At 36.4% G+C, this 22,169-nt stretch overlaps 1 protein-coding gene and 1 long non-coding RNA gene across 2 annotated transcripts in view; one reads left to right on the top strand and one right to left on the bottom strand.

Annotated features, from left to right (window-relative positions):
- Positions 1 to 8,776: 8,776 nt before the first annotated feature.
- Positions 8,777 to 22,169, bottom strand: part of sppl3 (signal peptide peptidase 3) — a 45,690-nt gene continuing 32,297 nt past the window's right edge. The window contains exons 6-10 of the mRNA XM_016483505.1: positions 20,826 to 20,938; positions 20,592 to 20,698; positions 18,902 to 19,244; positions 14,598 to 14,707; positions 8,777 to 10,569 (exon numbers count right to left, since the gene is read on the bottom strand). Coding sequence (XP_016338991.1) covers positions 10,498 to 10,569; positions 14,598 to 14,707; positions 18,902 to 19,244; positions 20,592 to 20,698; positions 20,826 to 20,938 — 745 coding nt within the window. The 3' untranslated portion in view covers positions 8,777 to 10,497. The remainder of the gene's footprint in view (positions 10,570 to 14,597; positions 14,708 to 18,901; positions 19,245 to 20,591; positions 20,699 to 20,825; positions 20,939 to 22,169) is intronic.
- Positions 18,113 to 22,169, top strand: part of LOC107686469 (uncharacterized) — a 21,497-nt gene continuing 17,440 nt past the window's right edge. The window contains exons 1-3 of the long non-coding RNA XR_001634043.1: positions 18,113 to 18,124; positions 18,288 to 18,293; positions 18,816 to 18,820. This is a non-coding gene — a long non-coding RNA (uncharacterized LOC107686469). The remainder of the gene's footprint in view (positions 18,125 to 18,287; positions 18,294 to 18,815; positions 18,821 to 22,169) is intronic.

The raw sequence follows: 22,169 nt of genomic DNA, 5'->3' as shown, positions 1-22,169 counted from the left end.
GCTCAAACACATCTGCTAGAACAATTTATGATGACAATCCCATTTCATTGTTATAGTATTTCTTGATTATTAGCAGTTTTAATGCAAAACTCGATACTTTAGAAGGGTCTGAAATGGTGTAGGATTTTACACAGAGATGTGAACTAAACGAAAGTTCAGGCTCTTGGTTTTATATGAATATTTTTACGTGATTGATGTAAATAGTCACATGAACAGAAATGTTTAATTTCATTTCACCATTTCAAAAGATGATGTCTGTGTCAAAGCACAATGAAACACCTCATACAGATACGAGGTGCATAATATTTAATAATTAAGCCTGTTTATTGATTTTTGTGTGTGTAGTAGGCTACATCATGATCACACATGTAAACATGCCAGTGAAAACTCTGATTCACATTATGAAATTAGATTTTAAAGTATTTTTGTAGTAAATGAAACAGAAATAAAAAGAAAAATGCATTTATGCATTGGCTCTTGTATTTCATATCAGCTATAACTGTGATCAGAAATCAAATCAAGATTTGTTTAGAAAAGGTATGAGGAACATCTAATTCAACTGCACATTTTACATTTATTTTTTCTTTAACTTACATTGCTAAAGGGCTGTTTTTTATTTATTAATACACTGAATTCTTTTTAAGGTAAGTGGTTGCAATCAATTTATTTTAGCTACATTGAAATAAACAAATTTAGTTGACTAACTTTCAACATGTTTTTATTTTTTAAATGTAGCTAAAATAAATAGTTTGCAACCACCTACCTTAAAAAAATGAGTATAATTGTTTTCAGTGTAGCCTAATTAATATATTCTTTTACATTTTATTTAGAGCTTTACAAAATGAAAATGCACTGATCTCTAAAAAGTACATTTGAACTAAAAACGCTATTTTGTAATACTTGACATAAATATAAATATGCACCTTTCTCTCATAAGATTTTACACAGATTATGGGGGATTTTGTGGGTCGGGCCAGGGCTGGTTCTGGGTGGCGCTTGAGTCGCCAGTGAGCTTTGATTGACATCTGGAGGAGGGTAGTGGGCTGTGAAATGTGGCATTCTTGGCCAAGGGAGCTGAAATAATGGTATTGTTTAGTGAGAAAGGGCCCGTTTCCCCCCCTTTCCCTCTCTCTGTCCCCCAATCTGAAGGGATCTGATTGTGCGGTTACTCTGTTAAAAGTGTTTGATGTGGGCAATGCATTCAACAGGCTGCAAGGAAAACTAAAGGGATGTTCTGCCTCTGTCTTTCTGTTGGTCATTTAAAATCGTAACTGACTCCAGAGATACACCTCGCTTCTTTGTTTTATCAAACAGTAAAAGTTCAAAAATTATCAATGGCTTTTCAATTATGTTTTTTAATCCAAATGTATACATTTATAAATAATACACGTGTTTTTTGAACCATTAATAACTAATTTCTGCTGTCATATGTTGCATTCTATAGATCATTTGAATTCATATACACTCTGGTATGTTCTTCTCTTTATTAAAGGTTATCAGGTTATCATTTCACGCTGTTCAAGGGTTGGTGTGCAACTCAAAAACATGCACAGAAAACCTCAACAGTAAGGCTTGTTGCTTCATTTTTAACAGTAGTATATATTCACGGAGAAAGTGTAAAATTTTAGCACTCTACATTAATCGAAACACTTTTGTTAACGTAACTGTAAAAGTGCTGATTAAAAGTAGCTATTTGTAAACCCATTTGTTTTGATGTTATAGTAGGAAGGTGAGTGGAAATGTATTTTGTATTTATTTTGTTAGAAGAAATCGTTATTCTAATTCAAGAATCATGTTTTGAGCAAAACATTTGTATTTTTCTTTTTCTTATATTTGTATTGAATAACAACATGTTTTAAAACATACTCAAATGAAAGCAATAAAACACCAAGAATAGGAAAACTAATTTTGTGGAGGAAATAAAGTTGTGTAGGTATTTCTAAAACACTTTAATAAACAAGCCTGTTATTTACTGTTTTCTGTGTTAAATATTCGGAGAGTTATCAACAGAATTACAGCTGACGTAATTATTCAGAAAAACAGATCTAATTGTACTTAATGGATTTCACAATACAAAAGACAGGCTTTTCAACTTTTTGGAGTATACATATATTTATAATAATTATAGTAATAATTATTTGTGAAACTAGGAAAATGATCAAGATAAATTAGTAACAGAAAAACAGATTTACACAGAAAGGATGGAATCATATTTACATCAAATAAAACACATGTAACTGACTACACTGCTTCAAATAAAAACGACAAAACTTTTTAAAAAAGATTTCCTTTGGTAGAAATGATTTTTCATTTCTATTGAGTCAAACTGTAATTTTCCATTTAAGATGGTGTCATCACATGCCTCTCTTCAGGGTTTTGATTGAATAAATACGCTAAAAACATAAAGATAATTAACTGGAGAACGCAGTTGGGGTTTCAGCATTTAAAATATATTTTTTAGGGTTTAATTCTTGCTGTTTAAAAATGATTTAAATGATTAAAAAATGATTTTCAATTATTTTTAACTACCTGATTTAACCATAAAACTAGTTTTGTTGTTATAAGTTAATAAATTTAGTCTGATTCAACAACGTCAAGTAATATTTTTGACTTAAAACACGTTAATTTAAATGCTACCAGTTACTTTAGGTGTTTTTTTTTTACATCACACTATTTTTTCAGTATTTAAATTTGTTTGGTAAAATGTTATTTTTTTAACTACCTGATTTAACCATAAAACTAGTTTTGTTGTTATAAGTTAATCAATTTAGTCTGATTCAACAACGTCAAGTAATATTTTTTTGACTTTAAACGTGTTCATTTAAATGCTACCAGTTACTTTTGGTGTTTTTTTTTTACATCACAGTATTTAAATTTGTTTTGTAAAATGTTATGCTCAGTGAGTTTAGTTTAGATCATTCAGATCAGATCCAGTAATTCTTGTTTTTAAAAAGAATAAAGGATGTTACCCAAAACGGTTACTTTTTAAATCATTAAATCAAATATTCGGACTTTTCGAACACATTTCATTTTCACCTTTGAATTCATTTGAAATGCTTCCTGTTTGATCTCCAGACCAGCAGTTATACCTGAGCGGCGAGAACAGGAAACCTTTCAAACATGGGAGCTAGAGTTTTGTTATTGTTCTTTCTTTCCCCCAATTCCCTTCCTCCAAAAATGTTCCTCCCCTCTTCCTCTGCCCTTTCACCTTTCCCTGCCTACCCTCTTCTTCTCCATCCCATGCCCCTCTCCCTCATGGATCACCCAACAGGGAAAAGCAGCGCTGATAGACAGTCATTGATCATTTCCCCGATCCGAGCAGAAGGTTAATGGAAGAGGCTCTTCTATCGGGGTCACAGCGGGTGGTGAGACGGACGGGATGCGAGTCCCTTTGAGATTCACCGCTCTTTTTGGAGTGGAGACCTCCAGTTTACCAGCATTCTTCTCCCCCCTTGTTTTGCCTTAAGAAGTGCTGTCTACCCTTTCCAGCCCAAAGTGGGTGTGTGGACCGCATGCCCGGCATTCCAGCAGACATCACAGCGTTTCTGAGCGGGGTGTCAACATTCACGCCAAGAACCTTTCTGCTCATTTTGCCTTCGTACAACACCTTCACCCACCGTCCTTCGGCCCTAAAGACATTTGGTTGGCATAACATTTCAGTATTTGTGAGGGGAAAACCCCCCAATGCAATTATAAACAGAATAACTGATGGTTATGGAATTAGATGGAATTAAAAAAGCATAAAAGAACAACATTTATTTATTATTTCAAGAACAATCAACTGGGCTTTAGTAATCTAAATGTATATTGTCTTTTAGGAAGTTGACATGTCCTGACGTGGCACATGCCATACTCCATTTAAAACATTTTTTTGTGTTTTTTTAAAAGAAGTTTCTTATGCCCACCAAAGCTGCATCAGAAATGAAGTTCAAATAGAAATACTGTCAGGTGTTATTACAGTTTATTACAGTTATGATTTAAAATGCAGTTTATTCCGTTGATGGCAAAGCTGAATTTGTGTTCCTTCAGGAATCACTCTAATATGCTGATTTGCGTCCGAAAAATATATATTATTAATAGTTTTTGTGTAAATGTTGTTCTTTTTTTCGGGATTCTTTTAGAAATTCTAGGGATTAGAAAGCTGAAAAGAAAATCAATTATTTGAAATAAAAATAGAAATATTGTGTAACATTATGTCTTTACTGTCACTTTTGATCAATTTAATTCAACCTTGCTGAATTAGTATTAATAAGTAATTAGTAATAAGTGGTACTTTCTTTTTTAAAGCTTACTGACCCCAAAGTTTTGGTTGGTATAGTGAATAACAATGATTAAGTTAACGAATCTTAAATAATAAAATTTCTTGAATTTTTGTCATGATTTTTAATCACTCTTTAACCTTAGTTCATTTTAAGTGCAGTGTAAATTATTTATATGATTTTAATAAATACACGAAAAATATAAAGATAATTAACTGGAGAATGCAGTTGTGGTTTTTAGGGTTTAATTCTTGGTGTTTAAAAATGATTTGAATTATTCAAAAATGATTTAAAATAATTTTTAACTACCAGATTAAATTATAACATTTCTTTCATTTTTGCCTTGATTTTTAATCACTCTTTAACCTTTGTTCATTTTAAGTGCAGTGTAAATTACTTCTATACATTTAATAAATACATTATATTATATTATATGCCTGGAATAGCCTATTTGTATTTAATATTAAAATATTTATAAAAAAAATCTATATAAACGATAAAGAACCTTTATCTGAACAGTTCTTAAAAGAACCATTTTCTCCTTATTGTAAAGAATATTTTTAATAATCTGAAGAAATGTTTTCAATTATAAAGAACCTTTTGTGGATTGGAAATATTCCATGGATGTTACAGTTTCTTCATGAAACAAAAAATGCCAAAAAAGAAAAAAGAAAGAACTCTTATAAAGTTCAAAATGCCAAAAGTGATGCATTGTTTTTTTTTTAATTCCATCAATTGTTACAACCACCCAAGAAAGTTCACAGCCTACTTGTGATTTTGTCTTTTTAGTAGCCTATTAAAATGTTACGCCAACTTTTGAAATGATCATACACAGCAGCTAAAATACATATCCTATGAGTTCATGTCTACATGTATTGGGCTTCTCCTATCATTTTCAACACTGCCGGCGCGCTCTGTGAGAGCCAGAGGTCCAAAGTATACTTTCCAACCCATGTGTTCCTCAGTAGCTCCTCCAATCCATGAACTAAACTTCAGAGGAATTCCTCACTTCATTTCACTGAATACATGCGGAATGTACACAGAGGTCAAAGGGCACCGGGCTGGAGGAGCCCACCCCACACAGGGGCACGCAGACCTTATTCAAACAAGCCCTGAGGGTCGGGGGGAGGAGCGCTGGACGTTACTTTAAAGATAACCTCTAATCAAAGCATCCACCTACAGCCGCCCTTCTTCAGTAACTCTACACCGGCTTTATGAAGTGCGCCACTTACACCAGTTGCTTCTGTAGCATTAGAAGCAAACAAATTAGCATTGCTAAAAAAAAAAAGGGCCAGTGCTTTATTACAGAACAATTGACTTTCCTTTCCTTTAATGTAACACTTGCCTGTTTATGTAAGTGAATGACATCTGTTCTTTCCATTCAACACACTCCCCATCCAGTTAACTTTGCACTGTGGCTCAGCCATTTTTCCTACAGGTAACAAGAGACAATCCACACCGTCCCAGTGGAATCCAGCACAGCCATCCCGGCTGCAGAGCCTTTGGGTGCTCTGGCCAATACGTGAACAGGGGTGGACCCTAGAAATTCCACAGCCGCAGCGTCTCTCTAACACTTGCTTGCCCTTAACGACCCCCAATGACCTACCCCCCTCACCCACAGCCCTGATGCCCTGACGGAAGATTCAAAGGCCAGCAGATTAACCCTACAATGAATGCCAGGAGCTTCTAAGGACTCTAAATGAGGAGACCGTACACAGTCTACTACATGCCTACATTTCAGCAAATGAAAAGATCTTTTAGTATAACTGTAAAAACATCCACCTTGGATTGTGCTACACATGTCGTCTTGCTGTGAAATCTTTGCTGATTTTTCTAAAGCAAGTAAACGTGAGAATAACTTTTATATTTATCTTATATATATTAGTGCTGTCAAACGATTAATCGCATTCAAAATAAAAGTTTTTGTTTACATAATATGTGTGTGTACTGTGTATATTTATTATGTATATATAAATACACACACATGCATGTATATATTTAAGAAAAATATGTTACGTTTATAAAATATATTTATATGAATATAAATATATACATGTAAATATTTTCAAAATATATGCTGTATGTGTGTGTATTTATATATACATAATAAATATACACAGTACACACACATATTATGTAAACAAATACTTTTATTTTGGATGCAATTAATCGTGATTAATCATTTGACAGCACTAATAATTATATATATATATATATGTGTGTGTTTATATATATATATATATATATATATATATTATAACCCCCCCCTCCCCGATTATGATCTCCATATTCTTTTATATAGCCTATGTCTGATGTGTCAAATATGAAAATATGAAAGAAAAAGCATAAACCCTGTATGCAAACGTTTTATAGATTTTCTTCTATATATTTTGTTTAAAGGTTCAATAAAGTGTTTCATTTAAAAAAAAAAACACATTTTTCTGACTGCTATCAATAGGTCATGATCTACAGGGTTAAACTGATTATTTTAAGTGTGAAGTTTGTCTTTTTTGGAGATATTAGAATATATATATATACCTTAATTAACATCAGAGACAACCATATAGGCCTACACTATTTACAGCTTGATTCTTCTCAAAATGTCAATCATATTAACACCTCACTCAAAAAAAGAAGCTATATTCCAAGCTGTATTTTTGAAAAGGTTTTGCAAACCATCATATTTGAGAGCAGCACTAGTGAGAGAGCAGTGGCTGATTCAGCAGCATCACGTGAAGGAGCGCCATTTTAGCTGTGACGTCACAACCTAGCGGTCACGCGACAATAAATTGAAGGGTTAATTATGGAGAATTATTAACGCCAGGCAGGTGTTTGATTCCGGAGGATATTCTACAAGATTGTTTCCTTATTACTTTACGATTTATATAGCTTTTAATCTTAACACAAACGTATTGGTAACATTTTCCATATTTACGTTTGCTTTTAGTGTCACAATATTATATTATTATACTTATTCTAATCATAGAAATGCTAAAACAAACGAATGTCCATAGAATCCTAGCTGGGCACCGGGTGAGCTGCAGTGAGGTTACAGTGCCACCGTGTGGTCGCAAAGAGAACGCCATAAAAGACATTACTGAAGAGTATGTCTTCCACTGTACCTCAAACAGCACCCCTCTAATAACTGGAATAATGAACTCATTAGACAACCCTTTTAAAACTCTAAAGTAATTAGCTGGAAGGGCACACTGTACCAAAAACACCAGCTTGTATTCAACTAGAAGCCGGTTTACAAGTTTGTCCAACAGCATTGAACCGCAAACATTCAAACAGTAAGTGTCTTAATGAACAATAATCACTCTCCAAACAGTTCAATTCAACATATTTGTGTGAATATATTTCCCGCAATTCCTTTCTCCGGTTAAAGCACTCCTAACGTCTACTCCCCTCTGTAGCGTTACCATCATGCAGTTATTAGGCTAGTGATGATCGGTATGCTTCTCATGAGCTGTAAACCACTTCAAGTCTGTGAAGCAAACGGTGCCACATTTTAATATTTAATGTCGAAACATGGAACCCGCAAATATGAGTAATAATAATGATAATAGTAGTAGTAGCAAAAACATGAATAAAAATAATATATAACGTTTTTGTTTTTTTTAAAACTGCCTTAAATCTTTTAGGTATACTCAACTAAATCAATATACAAGTAATCTGGACTTAAATTACATTAAACCTGCTTTAAAAATGAAGTTGAATTTCATATAACTTACAAAAAAAAGTTGAAATTGCCCAAATTATTGCGATGAGTTAATGTAAATTATTGTAAAAATGTGTCATGACCAAGTGGCAACCTCCCACTCTCTGGTGAAGCCAACACGGAAGTGACTTAAATTGTAATTTATCAACTGGCCGCTAGAGGCTGGCTCCAAAAGGGAGTCAATCCCATAGACGGCCAGCTCCGCCCACTTTTGAGCTTCAAAAACCTCTTCAGGAACCTACGGGTGACGTCACTACGTCCATGTTTTTATACAGTCTATGGTCATGACACTGATCAGTGTAGCAGTAGTCATGTACTCTTTAGCAAACAGCACTAACTAATAATAATAATAAAGGAAATGTCACGCTGCTGGAGGAAATCAGACCACTTGCGCATACAGTTAAGAGTCATGTTTATTTACAACAGAATCCTGACTAAGAAGAAAGGGAAGGTTATGAGAGCGGAAATGTCTTCAGTACAGCTCATTTGGATCCACATTTCACTACACTTTTTAATTTATTTATTCAATTTTTTTTATATAGAATCCTTTTGGCTGTTAATGTTGATCGCCCAACAGAGCTTAGCGCCCTCTGCAGGCAGGGAGGACGACGGAGGAGAAAAAAAAGACCGAAGTACAAAACGAAAATCCACAGCATTAGGGGGGAAAAGTGGAGAAAAATGCAAACAATGGGATGAAACAAAAACAAACAAACAAAACAAAATGCAATCTTCCATTAAAAAAAATGAACGTTTGAGTTTACTTTCAATGCAATCGTCATGATCGTCATTTATATTGTTCTTTTTTTTTTCTCTCGTAATGTCTGTAAGGGTGGCAGAGGGACAGTGAGGAGGTGGTTTGTGGGTAAAACGATGTCCGTGACGCTCAGGTTAACAGTGTCCCACTGCCAGGCAAACGCTCATACTGAATATTTAGGCAACGCAGTGCCAATGTTTGCGCGAGGTCCAGACCGGCCGCGGGGGTCAGAGCGGTCCGGTCTCATTGCCCCTCTCCGGTTCATTAACTCTCTTGTGCGACTCTTCGTCGTCGACCCCGTGTCTGAGTCTCAGTGTTTCAGAGTGTCGCACTAGCGCGCTTGCCCTGGAAAACGCAGCTTTGAAGAACGACACGCTGTACAATTGACATGCAAGGCCAGACGACTAACAGATTAAAAAACAGTTAACAACAGGTAAAAAAACCCAAAAAAACAAAAAGAAAAAGCAAACCTCAACAGACTGAGCCAGCAAAATGCATTATTTTCTACATTATACTCTCTCTCTCTCTCTCTCTCTCACCTCAATTCCAGTTTCATCATTACAGAGCCAATTGGGCTATAGGAATGACTACAAACCAAAAAATTAATGCTTGAAATACTAGTGGAAAAAAGTCGGCCTGTTTAAATAACTGACCTTAGTACAATCCTTAAACATTTCCCTCCATTAGCAAGATAGAGCTCGCCTTCAGTGGTCCATCCAGAGCCCGTGCAGGCAACAGCATACATTCATACATAAACACAAACGTGAATCACACACTCATGTCTTCAATAGCCAAACCGAACGGTGCACTGCAATGAATTTTACGTAAGAGGCAAAAAAAAGTGACCTAGACAGAGCAATTTATGAGGGAAAAATGCACATTTTGAGATCTAAAAGTAACGAAATGAAAACCGGTTCCTGTTTAAATGCATTTTCGTTCGCACACTCTCTCACGCACACTTGCACCTCGACATGATAACCCCTAATACATGTGTACACATATATACATAGAGCTGTGCGCCCCCACAATTTATAATGCATCATTTCTGTATATGCCAAGAATAAAATCTTTCTAAATAAAATACATGTTTCTGCAAAGGAGGGGCTGTTAAGAGGGAATGTGGCGGGAGGGAGGGAGAGATGGATGCAGGCTGGGTTTTATCAGAAAGGGAAAGAGGAAGAGAGGAGGGAAGGAAGGGGGAAAACGGCGACGCTGTCCTCTATTGTGTGCTGGTCCCTTATAGGGTCATCGTCATCCCAAGCTGTGGCAGAATCTACGTTCCTCGTCCACAGTTCGTTTAGAGCAGGAAATAATAAAGAGATGTCTGTAAATCCACAATGGTGCCAGACGGTACAAATGGAAACACACTTGGAGCTCAAAGGGGCTCCGGTTCACGTCCAGATGTCGAGCGATCCGGGAAAATGCGGCTGAGTCCAGTGGAACAGAAAAGAATGGGATGATGGGATAGAAGCAATAGAGAGAAAGGTGGTGTTATAAAGGTGGAATGGAGCTGAGAAAGAAAAGAGGTGGAGGAAAAACAAAAGACCAAGAGAGTATGAATGGAGACGAGAGGAGCGCATTAATCCATCTGGCAGTGAAGTCTGATGCAGCTGCTCATCCACTGGCTGGAGGATGACAACGGGAATGAGGGATGATGAGAAGACGAGTGCAGTTCCTCTCTTCCGACCTCTCTCTCTCTCTCTCGCTCTCTCCGGTGGGTGGGAACGGAGGGATGGTGGGAACTTGTGCTGGTCGCAGCAGCATCATACCTCCAGGAAGCGGGAGCTGCTGGACTTGGTGTGGAAGGGCTCGGACCACATGCGCCGCAGGTCCCCCTAAAAGACACGGACAGAATTACCACCGGTTCACACCAAGAGTGAGTCAAGTGATTAATACACATTCACATATTTACAAGCTTCTCTCTTGATGGCCAATGAGTCTTTTATTAAATAAAAAAATATTGTAATAATGATAATAAACGGCAGTAATAAAAATGCCTATAAATGACTAAAAATTATAATTATATTAGTTTACAACATTAAATTAAATTGTTGTTAACATGGAACCTGCAAGTAGTAATAATAGTAGTAATAATAATAATAATAATAATAATAATAGTAGTAGTAGTAGACAACATTTTAATATTTAATTTAATGTTGGCAAGATGAAACTTGCAAATGAGAGTAATAATAATAATAATAGTAGTAGTAGTAGTAGTAATGTTGGTAACATGGAACCCTCAAAAATGAGTAATAACAACAATAACAACGTCTTTTTGTTACTATTATTAAATATTATTTTATCCTATTTTTACTTTTCAATTTTTTTTCTTATACTTTTTTCATTGCATTTCATTTCTTTTGCATAATCTACATTTTTATTTACATGTTTTGTGCATGAAAATAAAATATGGACCCATTCAAAAATGAAATAGGTCAACACACAACTATAAAAGTATTTATTTTTTGTTATTATTATAAAAATTTTTTAGTCAAGTGGAAAAAATCTAATATTGAACAAAAACTTAAATACATTTACATGGCTCTAATATCTATTAATTAAAAATGATAATTATTTTTGATTTCCGATTTGAACTCTAAACATGTCTCTAAAAATTCACACACACACACACACACACACACACAGGTTTGCTATCCTTGTGGGGACTCTCCACAGGTGTAATGGCATTTATACTGTACAAACTGTATTTTCTATTGCCCTACACCTAAACCTACCCCTTACAGGAAACGTTGTGCATTTTTAGATTTTCAAAAAACTTCATTCTGTATGATTTACAAGCTTGTTTCCCCATGGGGACCTCAATTTAAGTCCCCACAGTGACGTGTCTCCATGAGTATATATAAATAAACATTTTTTGTTTAATGGGTCCATTTTTTATGCACAAAAAATTTTAATAAAACAAACTTAATACAGGCTACTGCAATTCATTTTTTTAATTAAAGTAAAAACAATATTTGAAAAAAAAAAATAAAAATAGAGTAGGTCAGTAATTAGTTTTAATGCACACACTCACAAATTATTTGAACACAACTAAATAGATTTATGAAATGAAAATTTATAAGAAAGAATAATATTGTTCAAGTACAAACAGAATAAAAATCTAATAAAAGTTGTTACTTTTTTATTTTATCTTCCTTAGAAATATATAGTAGATAATACATTCCAATTAATAATATATTATAAATAAGTGAATAAAAAAATAATTTCCCATCTACTATATCTGGTCTGAAATGTGTTTGGTAAAATGAATAAAGTGCATTGTTTAATTATTCTGTCTATGTGAACCAACTGATGCATGTGATACAAACACAATGTCCCAGCGTCCATCATTCCTGCACATTCATTTGATCCATTAGCAGAGCATTAAACTACACAATATCAGAGCTCACAAATATGAGATACAGTTAGGGATTATTACAGTAAATGTCAGCGGGTATGCAGCAGCATTACAGGAAGTTACAGAGAACTGTGACATTTCACTCAGCACACTTTCATGTGTCACAGAGGTTTAACAGCTAGTCTTATAATATAGTTACAAGTAGTGGTTCAACGGATCACAAATCTCACGGTTCGGATCACATTACGTTTTTTGGCCCACGGATCAGATCTTTTTTTCGGATCAGCAAGAAAAGAAATATTTCAATTTAACTTGATTTCCATTTATTACTTAAAGCGAAGTATTTCTTTGATACCACAGCAAATACTACTAGATTAACTAAGAAAGTTTAAACATGATTAAAGAGACAAGAGAACAGCCAGTAAAAATAAGAACAAATACACAAATTACTCCCTTTAAGACCTGATGCACGGATCCGATATAATGATACACATCACATCCGATTTCTTTCTCAGCTGTTTTCATCCACTTGAGACATAACTGACTGTTTACCTGAATGATTGTCGAGATGGGTATTTTGTCATAATTTTATGTGTATGTGACTGTTCAGAGGATTCAGTTCAGTGTTCGCGCGCCGTCTGAAACACGTGTGCGGCTGTGCGCGTAAAGAGCGCGCGAGTAACGAATCTAGTTCCCTTTCGCCTTTTCTCTCTGGAATTATTTAAAATTCGCTTGCTTGTGTAAATACGAACAAATGATAAACTTATACTCTATTATGGTTAAATTTTGCAATTAATCCGCGCCCTGCATAGTGTTCACTGTATAACTTAAATATATATTTTTATCATAGCTGTTTTGTTGTTTGATGATCATTAATGACAGCAGCAGTATTTATAGGCCGCTGTCCTTTTAAGACCTGATGCACGGATCCGATATAATGATACACTTCACATCCGATTTCTTTCCCAGCTGTTTTCATTCACTTGAGATATAACTGACTGCGTTTACCTGAATGATTGTCGAAATGGGTATTTTGTCATAATTTTATGTGTCTGTTCAGAGGATTCAGAAGAGGATTCAGTTCGGTGTTCGCACGCAGTCTGAAATGCGTGTGCGGCTGTGCGTGAACAGCGCGCGAGTAACGAATCGAGTTCCCTTCGCCTTTTCTCTCTGGAATTGTTTACAATTCGCTTGCTTGTGTAAATACGAACAAATGATAAACTTATACTCTATTATGGTTACATTTTGCAATTAATCCGCGGATCACATGCGTGCCGAACCATGGGGCTTGGTCCGTACGGATCACGGATCAACTACGATCCGTTTAACCACTAGTTACAAGAGGCTTGTGCAAACAAGTATTTATGCATCAATACTGTTCTTCTATAAAACAGTGCAAACCTGTGTAGATCTGTGCGGATACCGCATACCGTGATAAAAGCATTAGCAATTAATCGCAACATGAAAATTTGATACCGGCATATCCCTAGTGCGGATATAATTACGTCCTCATCTTGTTAACACCTATTCACACTTTTAATTTGTCAACAAGCACAAATCTTTATTTTGCCTCACCTTCTTTACTGGGTTGGCACAACCATTGAGATTGTTATTAACAGTCATAAATGGTTCAATGTAACGTTAATTTGTGCAGAAGTGCTGACGAAAACAGCAAAACGTGTGGCTGTGTTTACGTCATCTATGATTACATCTGTTCAATCCATGAAGGTCCCACCCATCCACACACACACCTCATGACCAAACCATTCAACCAACAACAAAAGACCTTATTTATACTTTCATATTACAACTACACCAACCAGAATACAGGTCAACACATTTTAAACCACACACCTACATGGAAAATCACACATTGTGGGAGCTTCATGTTTCAAAATATGTGTTTGGAATTTCATTTGCTAATCCTAATTTGCTTTTCCCTGCTTTATTTTTAGGCACAAACAATGTGCTTTAACAGATTTTAAAACACATCTTGTTGATGGTTATCGCGTCCAACAAGTACTACAGCATACCTCGACACACAAAAAAAATGTGTTTCGAGACAATGCATGCCCAAAACGATTAAAATAACATCCTATATATTTGACTTGGCATGAACGTTTCCACAATTGATCGTTTCTATGGAAAAGAGAGGCTGTTGCTATAGCGACGGCACTACTCCGAACTGATGAGATTATGTTACAACACATGCAGAACAAAACATCTGCCACAGTGAAAAGAAACCGGCGTACAATTGATGCTTCAATAAAAGGAATGCGAAGTACCCGCAGAGACATACACAGGAGTGTGTGCGCTAGCACATAAATAATGTAGTGCAGCGTTACAGATCCAGCACACACCCTGCTCAAATAACCCGACAATGACTCTGTCGACTTCTGCATTCTGATCAAAGAGGAAACGGGAGGCGTTGACACCGTTTTGACATTCCTAGAAATGAGGCCCTAGCCTCCCTGTGGATTCTGGTGTTGGTGCAAACAGACGCACCTTCAGGTAGGCCATGGTGAGCAGAGGCAGCAGGGTGAAGGGCACCAGGTACAGGAGGGCAGGCTGGGCCGCACGGTGAATACGAGAGGCCACGGTTGCGGTCAACAGACCTGAGACGGAAAGAGAGTCAGTCATCAAACAGTGCCGCAGTCAATAATATTACATACAGTGCAAGTGTAGTCAGATTACAGAATGAATGTCTCTTGGGAGTCTTTTCAGTGAATCAAAAACATTCGGCTTACAATTTACTGTATATTGTTCTTAAGTTCTTAATGTAGTTACTTAGGGGTGTGCGATACTGACAAAAAAATAATATCTCAATATTTTCTGGGTTTTTATCGATAACGAGCGTGTTATTGTGCTGGTATCTTAAGGACTACCGTGGACAGCTGACTTGCGATTGAACCGAATCATTTAAACGGTTGATTCATTCAGGAACAAAACGCTGTCATGTTGCTCAGAGACGCAAAACTGCTGTGGCTGTGTTTGGAATTATTTTTGTTGTCGAAATAGCGCAAAAAGAGGCAGTGTCTAAAACGTAAGTCTCTTAATTAACTTCTTGTTTATGGAACTGTTATAAAAAATAAATATCACATTTGTAATCATGGTAATTTTTGGAGAAAACCGGCACTCTTTGTGTGAAATTGATTAACTATATGAAGTGGTATAAATATATACATTTTCTGCCCCCATGTCCTAAATTTGTGATAATTCTAAATGCATTTTAAGGGACAATCATGCAGTGAAAGAACACACTCTATATGCGCACTCACAATAATCTGGAATTCACATAATGCATGCGTGCGCTCCGTAGGGATGTTTTAAAGTGCCCCTATTATGTCATTTCCAATATTGCCTTTAATGCAGTGTGTAATGTCGCTGTATGTGAATGTAAACGATCAGCAAAGTTGTAAAGCCGAAAGTGCACGATAAATAAAGTTATTGTCTCCCAAAATAAAGAATCGACTCTCTACAGCCTAAACGAGTCGTTAGTAATTTGATTCCCACTTCCGTGACCGCTACACGTCACAGGGTAATACATTTGCATAATTCCCGCCTATGTTCTACGTTGGCTGGCAGCGAACAACTTGACCCCGCCCACAAACAAACTTGCTCTTGAAAGATGGCTCAGTACCCTGTTTATTTGGACCAATCGTTTGAGAATCGCTGGAAAATGAGGTGATATTAAATGCATAATTTGAGAAAACGAAAGCGTTTTTTGACCTTGCATGCATGTAATCCTATTGTAGGAGACTCCCAAAACAATATTAGGAACCTTAAAAATGGCATAACGGGCACTTTAAATGTTTTTTGCAAAATACTCAGTCAAATTGCACATCGTTAAAACAACAATTACGATATTAATCGCAGACAACATATATCACACACCCCTAGTAGTTACTGTTCACATAAGAGTGAATCCTGTCAGTAGTATTTAATTAAAAAAAAGTCACTTTTTTAGTATTAACAAATATGGGATTGGCATGCCTAGTGTAGTGTGAGTCACAAATAGACAGACAGAAAAATACAATAGAAAGATGGATGGACGGACAGACAGACAGACAGACAGACTGACAGATAGATGTATAGAAGGAATGACAGACAGAACGATAGATGGACAGAATGAAGGACAAATGGAATGGATCAATAGATTGAACAACAGACAGACAGAATGATAGAGGTATGAAACAAGACACAAAGAACAACAGTTAGATGGATAGATGGAACAACAGAACAATAGATGGATACAAAAAAAGAAACGGATGAAATAACAGACAGACAGAATGACAAATAGATAGAAAGACAAAACAATAGATTGACAGAAAGGGTTGATGGAAAAACAGACAGAATTACATGCAGATCGATAGAACAACCGAAAGATAAACAGATGGATAGAAAGGCGAGCTGGAAAGACAGACAATGATAGACAAATTGATGAATAGGGGACAGACAAAAAAAAAAAAAAAGGGAGATTGACAATTAGATGGAACAACAGACAAAGCGAAGATAGATAGATAGATAGATAGATAGATAGATAGATAGATAGATAGTAGAGATGCACCGATTGATCGGCCAGGGATCGTAATCGGACTATTTTCCTCATGATCGGCCGATCAGTCTCACTTCTTTCCGATTCCGAGCCGATCTGTTTTGTTACCAGCGGCACAGGCAATAACGTCAGCCACGCATTCTCACTCTCATCTCTCCGACGACCCCTTCACTCTCACACACGTCTCATTCGCTCCGGTTAAATAGTGCTTGTATTGCGCATTATAGTCATTCCCGCAGGATTCGTGCTTATACCAAATGCGCGCGCACGACCACTGATCTATATTAGTGGAGCGCACAATCCGCGCTCGGTCTCAAACAGCTTGTGAGCCACAAATACCAAAATGAGTGGCTAACTGCGCTAAAACGTTCAAATGCATACAAAATTATGTCAAAATCACACTGGATATGTTATTTTACATTTGATTACTTTAATTTCTGTAGTATTTCTTACCTGAATAAAAACTTACTTAACCTGAAAAACTTAGTTTCATAGCTCTCTTTATTCTATTGCATTTATTTGTGTGTTTGTATGTGCTGTCAATTATAGTTCTTAGAAAGAAAATCGGAATCGGCAGATCACACCAACAAAAAAAAAAATCGGAAATCTGAATCAGCCAAGAAAATTGCAATCGGTGCATCTCTAATAGATAGATAGATAGATAAAATGGAACAACAGATTGAAAGATAATAGACAGGGCTTGAAATTTACTTTTTTACTTGGTAGCACTGGTGCTCCCAACTTCAAAAAGTTAGGAGCACCAGCAAAAATTTAGGAGCACTCACCAAAAATTTAGGAGCACCACAACCACGCATTTACACACTGATTAATGCAGGACATGAATGCATTTAACCTGCAGTTACACATGCATAAATATTTGAATATTGTAAACAAAACGTTGAATACTGATATTTGAAACTTTACATGTGAAATTAAAACCGCCAGCAGGTGGCAGCAAGTCACTGTTAATAAGTGAGTCGTTGCGATTGAACCGAATCATTTAACGAATGACTCATTCAGGAACGAAACGCCCTCATGTCGCTCAGAGACGCAAAACAGCGCTGTGGCTGTGTTTGGAATTATTTATATTAACTTTTTTTTTTTATTGAACAGTTGTATAAAATCAATATCACATTTGTAATCATGCTGATTTTTGGAGGAAAAAACAGCACTCTTCTTGTGATATTGATTAACTATATGAAATGATATAAAGGCCCCATGCATATCTTGAATTTTGTGATGCATTTTAATAGACTGTATCATGCAGTGAAAGAACGCACTCTAAATGCGCGCACGCACTAATCTAACCTAATAGACTTCACGTCATGTATGCGTGCACTCTCTGTAGGTGTGTTTTGTTTGGATTTTGCAATATACTCGATAATGTCAAACCGCACATCGTAAAACAACAATTACGAAATGTGTAGATTCGGTGGCGAATGCTGTTACCTGCAAACTCCGTCCCACAGGCTTTACAGTGAATGCAGTGCCTAGAACCATTTTCACAGCGGAGCCACTCGAAGTCTTTCAACCACTCTCTCCGAAAATTGTACACCTTCTATTAGGCTGGTGGATCAACATTCACTACATGATCGCTATCACCAGCACCATTATTTGTAACTTTAGGTGGTTCACAAAAGAAATCCGTCAGTGTTTCTTTTTCTATTTTCTCTCTTCTTCAGCCCCTTACATTCCCCGCGGTAGTTAGCTCCCTGTCACCTGACAGCGGAAAGCAGTGACTGGGTGATTGACAGCTAATATTAACCAATCTAAAATCTGCATTAAAGTTAAGAACGTAAAGATGAAGTTTAATTGGTTATGTAGCCTAACGTTTCATAGAACGACAACCAAAATGGTCGCAATTTCAAGCCTTGATAGATGGATAGATGGAACGACAGACAGATTGAAAGAACAGATAGATGGATAAATGGAACGACAGATCAAAAGAACAATAGACAGGCAGATAAATGGAACAACAGACAAATCGAAAGAACGATAGATAGACGGATAGATGGAACGACAGACAGATTGAAAGAACAGATAGATGGATAGATGAAATAACAGACAGACTGAAAGAATGATAGATAGACGGATAGATCGAACAACAGACAGATCGACAGATAGATGTATAGATGGAACAACAGAAAGACAGACCAATTGATCGACAGAAAATGTAATACTGCCGTAAATCTTAACCACAAACCACCTTCTTAAATGGCAGAGTTTATTTGGATGATACTGTTGCGATACGCACCAACAAAGTAACCAATCAGGGTGCAGTGGAAGTAGGAAACCCGTTGCATGCGGCCGGACACGTTGACAGCACCGGGCACTTCTCCATTGGCCTGTTTCTTATAGTTGTCGTATCGGAGCACGAAGCACAGCAACAGGCCCGGCATGACGATATCACCGATGCCCAGCATGGAGAAGTGGCTGCCGGTGGAGCTGGGGAACACCAGCTTTCCGGGCAGGGAGAGGCGGGGGCCATCCCGGCCCAGATGCAGCTTGCGTGAGAGCACGTCGAGGGGGTTGTCGGCAGGCTGCGTGGCCACCTTCACCATCACGTTGCTGTTGAAGATGTAGGCGGAGAAGAAGACCTGCAGGAGATGAGGGAGATGAGTCAGAGGACAGACCAGCTTGCTCTGCTGTTTTAAGACACTGAGAGAGAGCGATGTCAGGCTTGTGTAAGCGTGTTTGGAGTGATTTGAGACACTGACGAAAATGTCTCGACAGTCAGCATGGGGGTGGGATGGGGAACACGTTTCTGAGTTGCAATTAAAATTATTTGATGTGATCTAGTGGACTGGCAACCAAAGTGTCACAGGTAGGGATGTAACGATTAACCGCGAGCCGGTTGAAGGCTTACGTCACTTCCTAGTACACACTCTCGGTGCGGATGCAACCCTTTAAATGGTACTGGGAAATAGTTCGCGCAAAATCGTCCCAGTACTTTAGTACTGTACATTTAGTTCTGGAACTAAAGCGGTGCGAAAGGGCCTCTTATATATAGTTTCACAAAACTGAAGTCAAACCATTCTGTTTTTGCTTCAAATTTCGAAATTATACAATCTAATTTAGATTAAAAACTCCTCATGTTGCATGTATGCAGCTTCTTTGTTTGGATCATGATTAAATTTTGGTTGTTAATCAGCAACCACCAGAAAATTGATCCTTTTAAGAGAAGCTCTGATTTGGGGATTTGAACCCTTGATATCTGGCAACTGCAAACACGAAAGCTTGTGTAGTAGAGGTGTGTACAGCAGTCTGAATATTTTGTCTATTTCGTCGAAAACAAACAATTTTGGTATATTCTTTTTTAATTTTTTTTTTTATACATTTTAGTGTTGTCTTTTATTGTCAATGATATTGCAGGTTGATATAGTCAGTTATTTATCAGACAATAAGGTTTTATTGACCTTATTGTCATCTCGTTTTAGTCATGGGAAAAAAAACTGGTCAACTAGCATTTTTCGTCATAGTTTTCGTTAACGAAATTAACACTTTTGACATACATCACGAGTAAAAAAGTTAATTGAAAAAAAAAAAAGCTTGCATTTGATTATAAGAAATACCTAAAAAAGCAAACTAAATTATATACATCACTAGAAAGAAGCCTGGCATTTTACAGCTAGATTGAGTTATGACATTTTAAATAGAAATTACGAGCTCAAAACTTATAAAAAACACACACAAAAAAAAACAAATGCACAGGTAAATTGTTCACAGTAAGATCAATAACATGCATTTAGAATGTAGATAGATCTGTCGTGCCAACTTTAAGCAAAGGCGTTTAGATCAAAGGGTTTTTAGGGCATACAAACATGTCTAAACCTTAGTACTGGTAGTGTATAAACGGTTACTGTGCCATTAAATCACACATGGTGATATGAAGACTTGACTCCCATCCCTAGGAAGCAGTATGGCTTGCTGCATTAATTGCTTACCCAGAACACATCATAGATGAGGAGGCCGGACAGCAGCAGGCACGACACCTTGAGACTAGGCAGTCGCACAAATGCGATCATGGCCACACAGAGACCCATGGCAAGAGCTGCAGAAGATAAAAACACACGATTCAGAGAAAAACACCACCACAACATGAGGTATGAGGTAAAGCAGAGGATGTGTTTACATTCTCTTCCTACACACAAACACCGAGTAACAGCATGCTGACGCACCGTCCATGAGCAGCCAGTGGCCCGTCATCACCCAGATGAGAACCAGCATGACAGAGAGGGAAAACGACAGCAGCTCCGCCAACGTGAAGCGGCCACAGCAGCCGAACGAGATCCTGGAGACAAGAGACACGCTGGCTCACATGCTGAATACACTAGCAAACACACGTCACTTGGCTGAGACATCAGGCTCTCTTTTTCACACCCCAGCATCTGATCTCTAACACTGTTGTCCATTAATACACAAGAGGATTGTTCCAAAGCAAACTGAACTGATTCTAGATTACATTGTGAGATTGAGTGAATCCGCAAGGCAAATCCCTGCCAACAAACAGGTTCACTGTCTGTGTCAAAAAGGTTATTTTAAAAGCCAATTTTGGAAGATTCTGAGCATTCTATCAGCCAATGAATATCTTTTAAGTGTTAATAACTTGGGTTGAGCCAAAAAGCTATGTAAATACATTTTTATATACACTGGGGTCCATATGTCTGAAACCACATAACGATTATTATTTTTTTTTTCCATTTACACCATCTGGAAATAAAAAGTTAAGGATCTAAAATTTGGATGTAAATTTATGATTCAAATATTTCAGATTTTTGCTATTTCTAGGTCACTATTCAAACAAAAAAACAAAAATGTGTGACATTGACTGTGTCCTAGGGCTGTCAAAATGGCTGAAAAACTAAATTCGAATTTTTTACTTAAATATTATCAATATTCGAATTTAAAAGGCATAATTTCAGTTGGGGGGAAAAAAGCTGTTGGCTTCTCTCCTGAGGCCACAAGAGGGCGCATCCAGCAAAATATTATTAGAATGCAACGTTTTTGCATTCGAATGTGGATTTTTATTTTAAATTTGACGAATATTCGAAATTCGAAAAAAAATTTGACAGCCCTACTGTGTCCATTTCTGACCAACCTAACAAATTAAAATAGTGGTCAAAAGAGGAGCCTTTTATTTGTCCATAATAGTCCATACTTTGACATTTGTTACTGGAACAGGATCACAATATTGATTTTTGTAATTATGCAGTATTATATTATTTTAAGCAATTAATTTTATTATTATTTTAACAAAATAAAAAAGTACACTGTCATAAGTTGGGAATGGGAAATGTATCCATATAATGAGAAAAATAAAATTAGAAAATAATGAAAAAAAGTTACTGAATATTTTTTCAAAAAGAAACAAATAAAATATCATAAGAATTTATCATCATCATCATTAAATGCTTTATATTAATATATATATATTTATTATATATATTAATGAAAAATATAATAATAATAATAATAATAGTATTTTATATTTATATTCACATTTTATTATTTATTATTGATTT

Source organism: Sinocyclocheilus anshuiensis, unplaced genomic scaffold, assembly GCF_001515605.1.
Source record: "Sinocyclocheilus anshuiensis isolate Anshui unplaced genomic scaffold, SAMN03320099.WGS_v1.1 scaffold838, whole genome shotgun sequence".
NCBI lineage: Eukaryota > Metazoa > Chordata > Actinopteri > Cypriniformes > Cyprinidae > Sinocyclocheilus > Sinocyclocheilus anshuiensis.
This window is presented reverse-complemented; position numbering and strand designations above follow the sequence as displayed.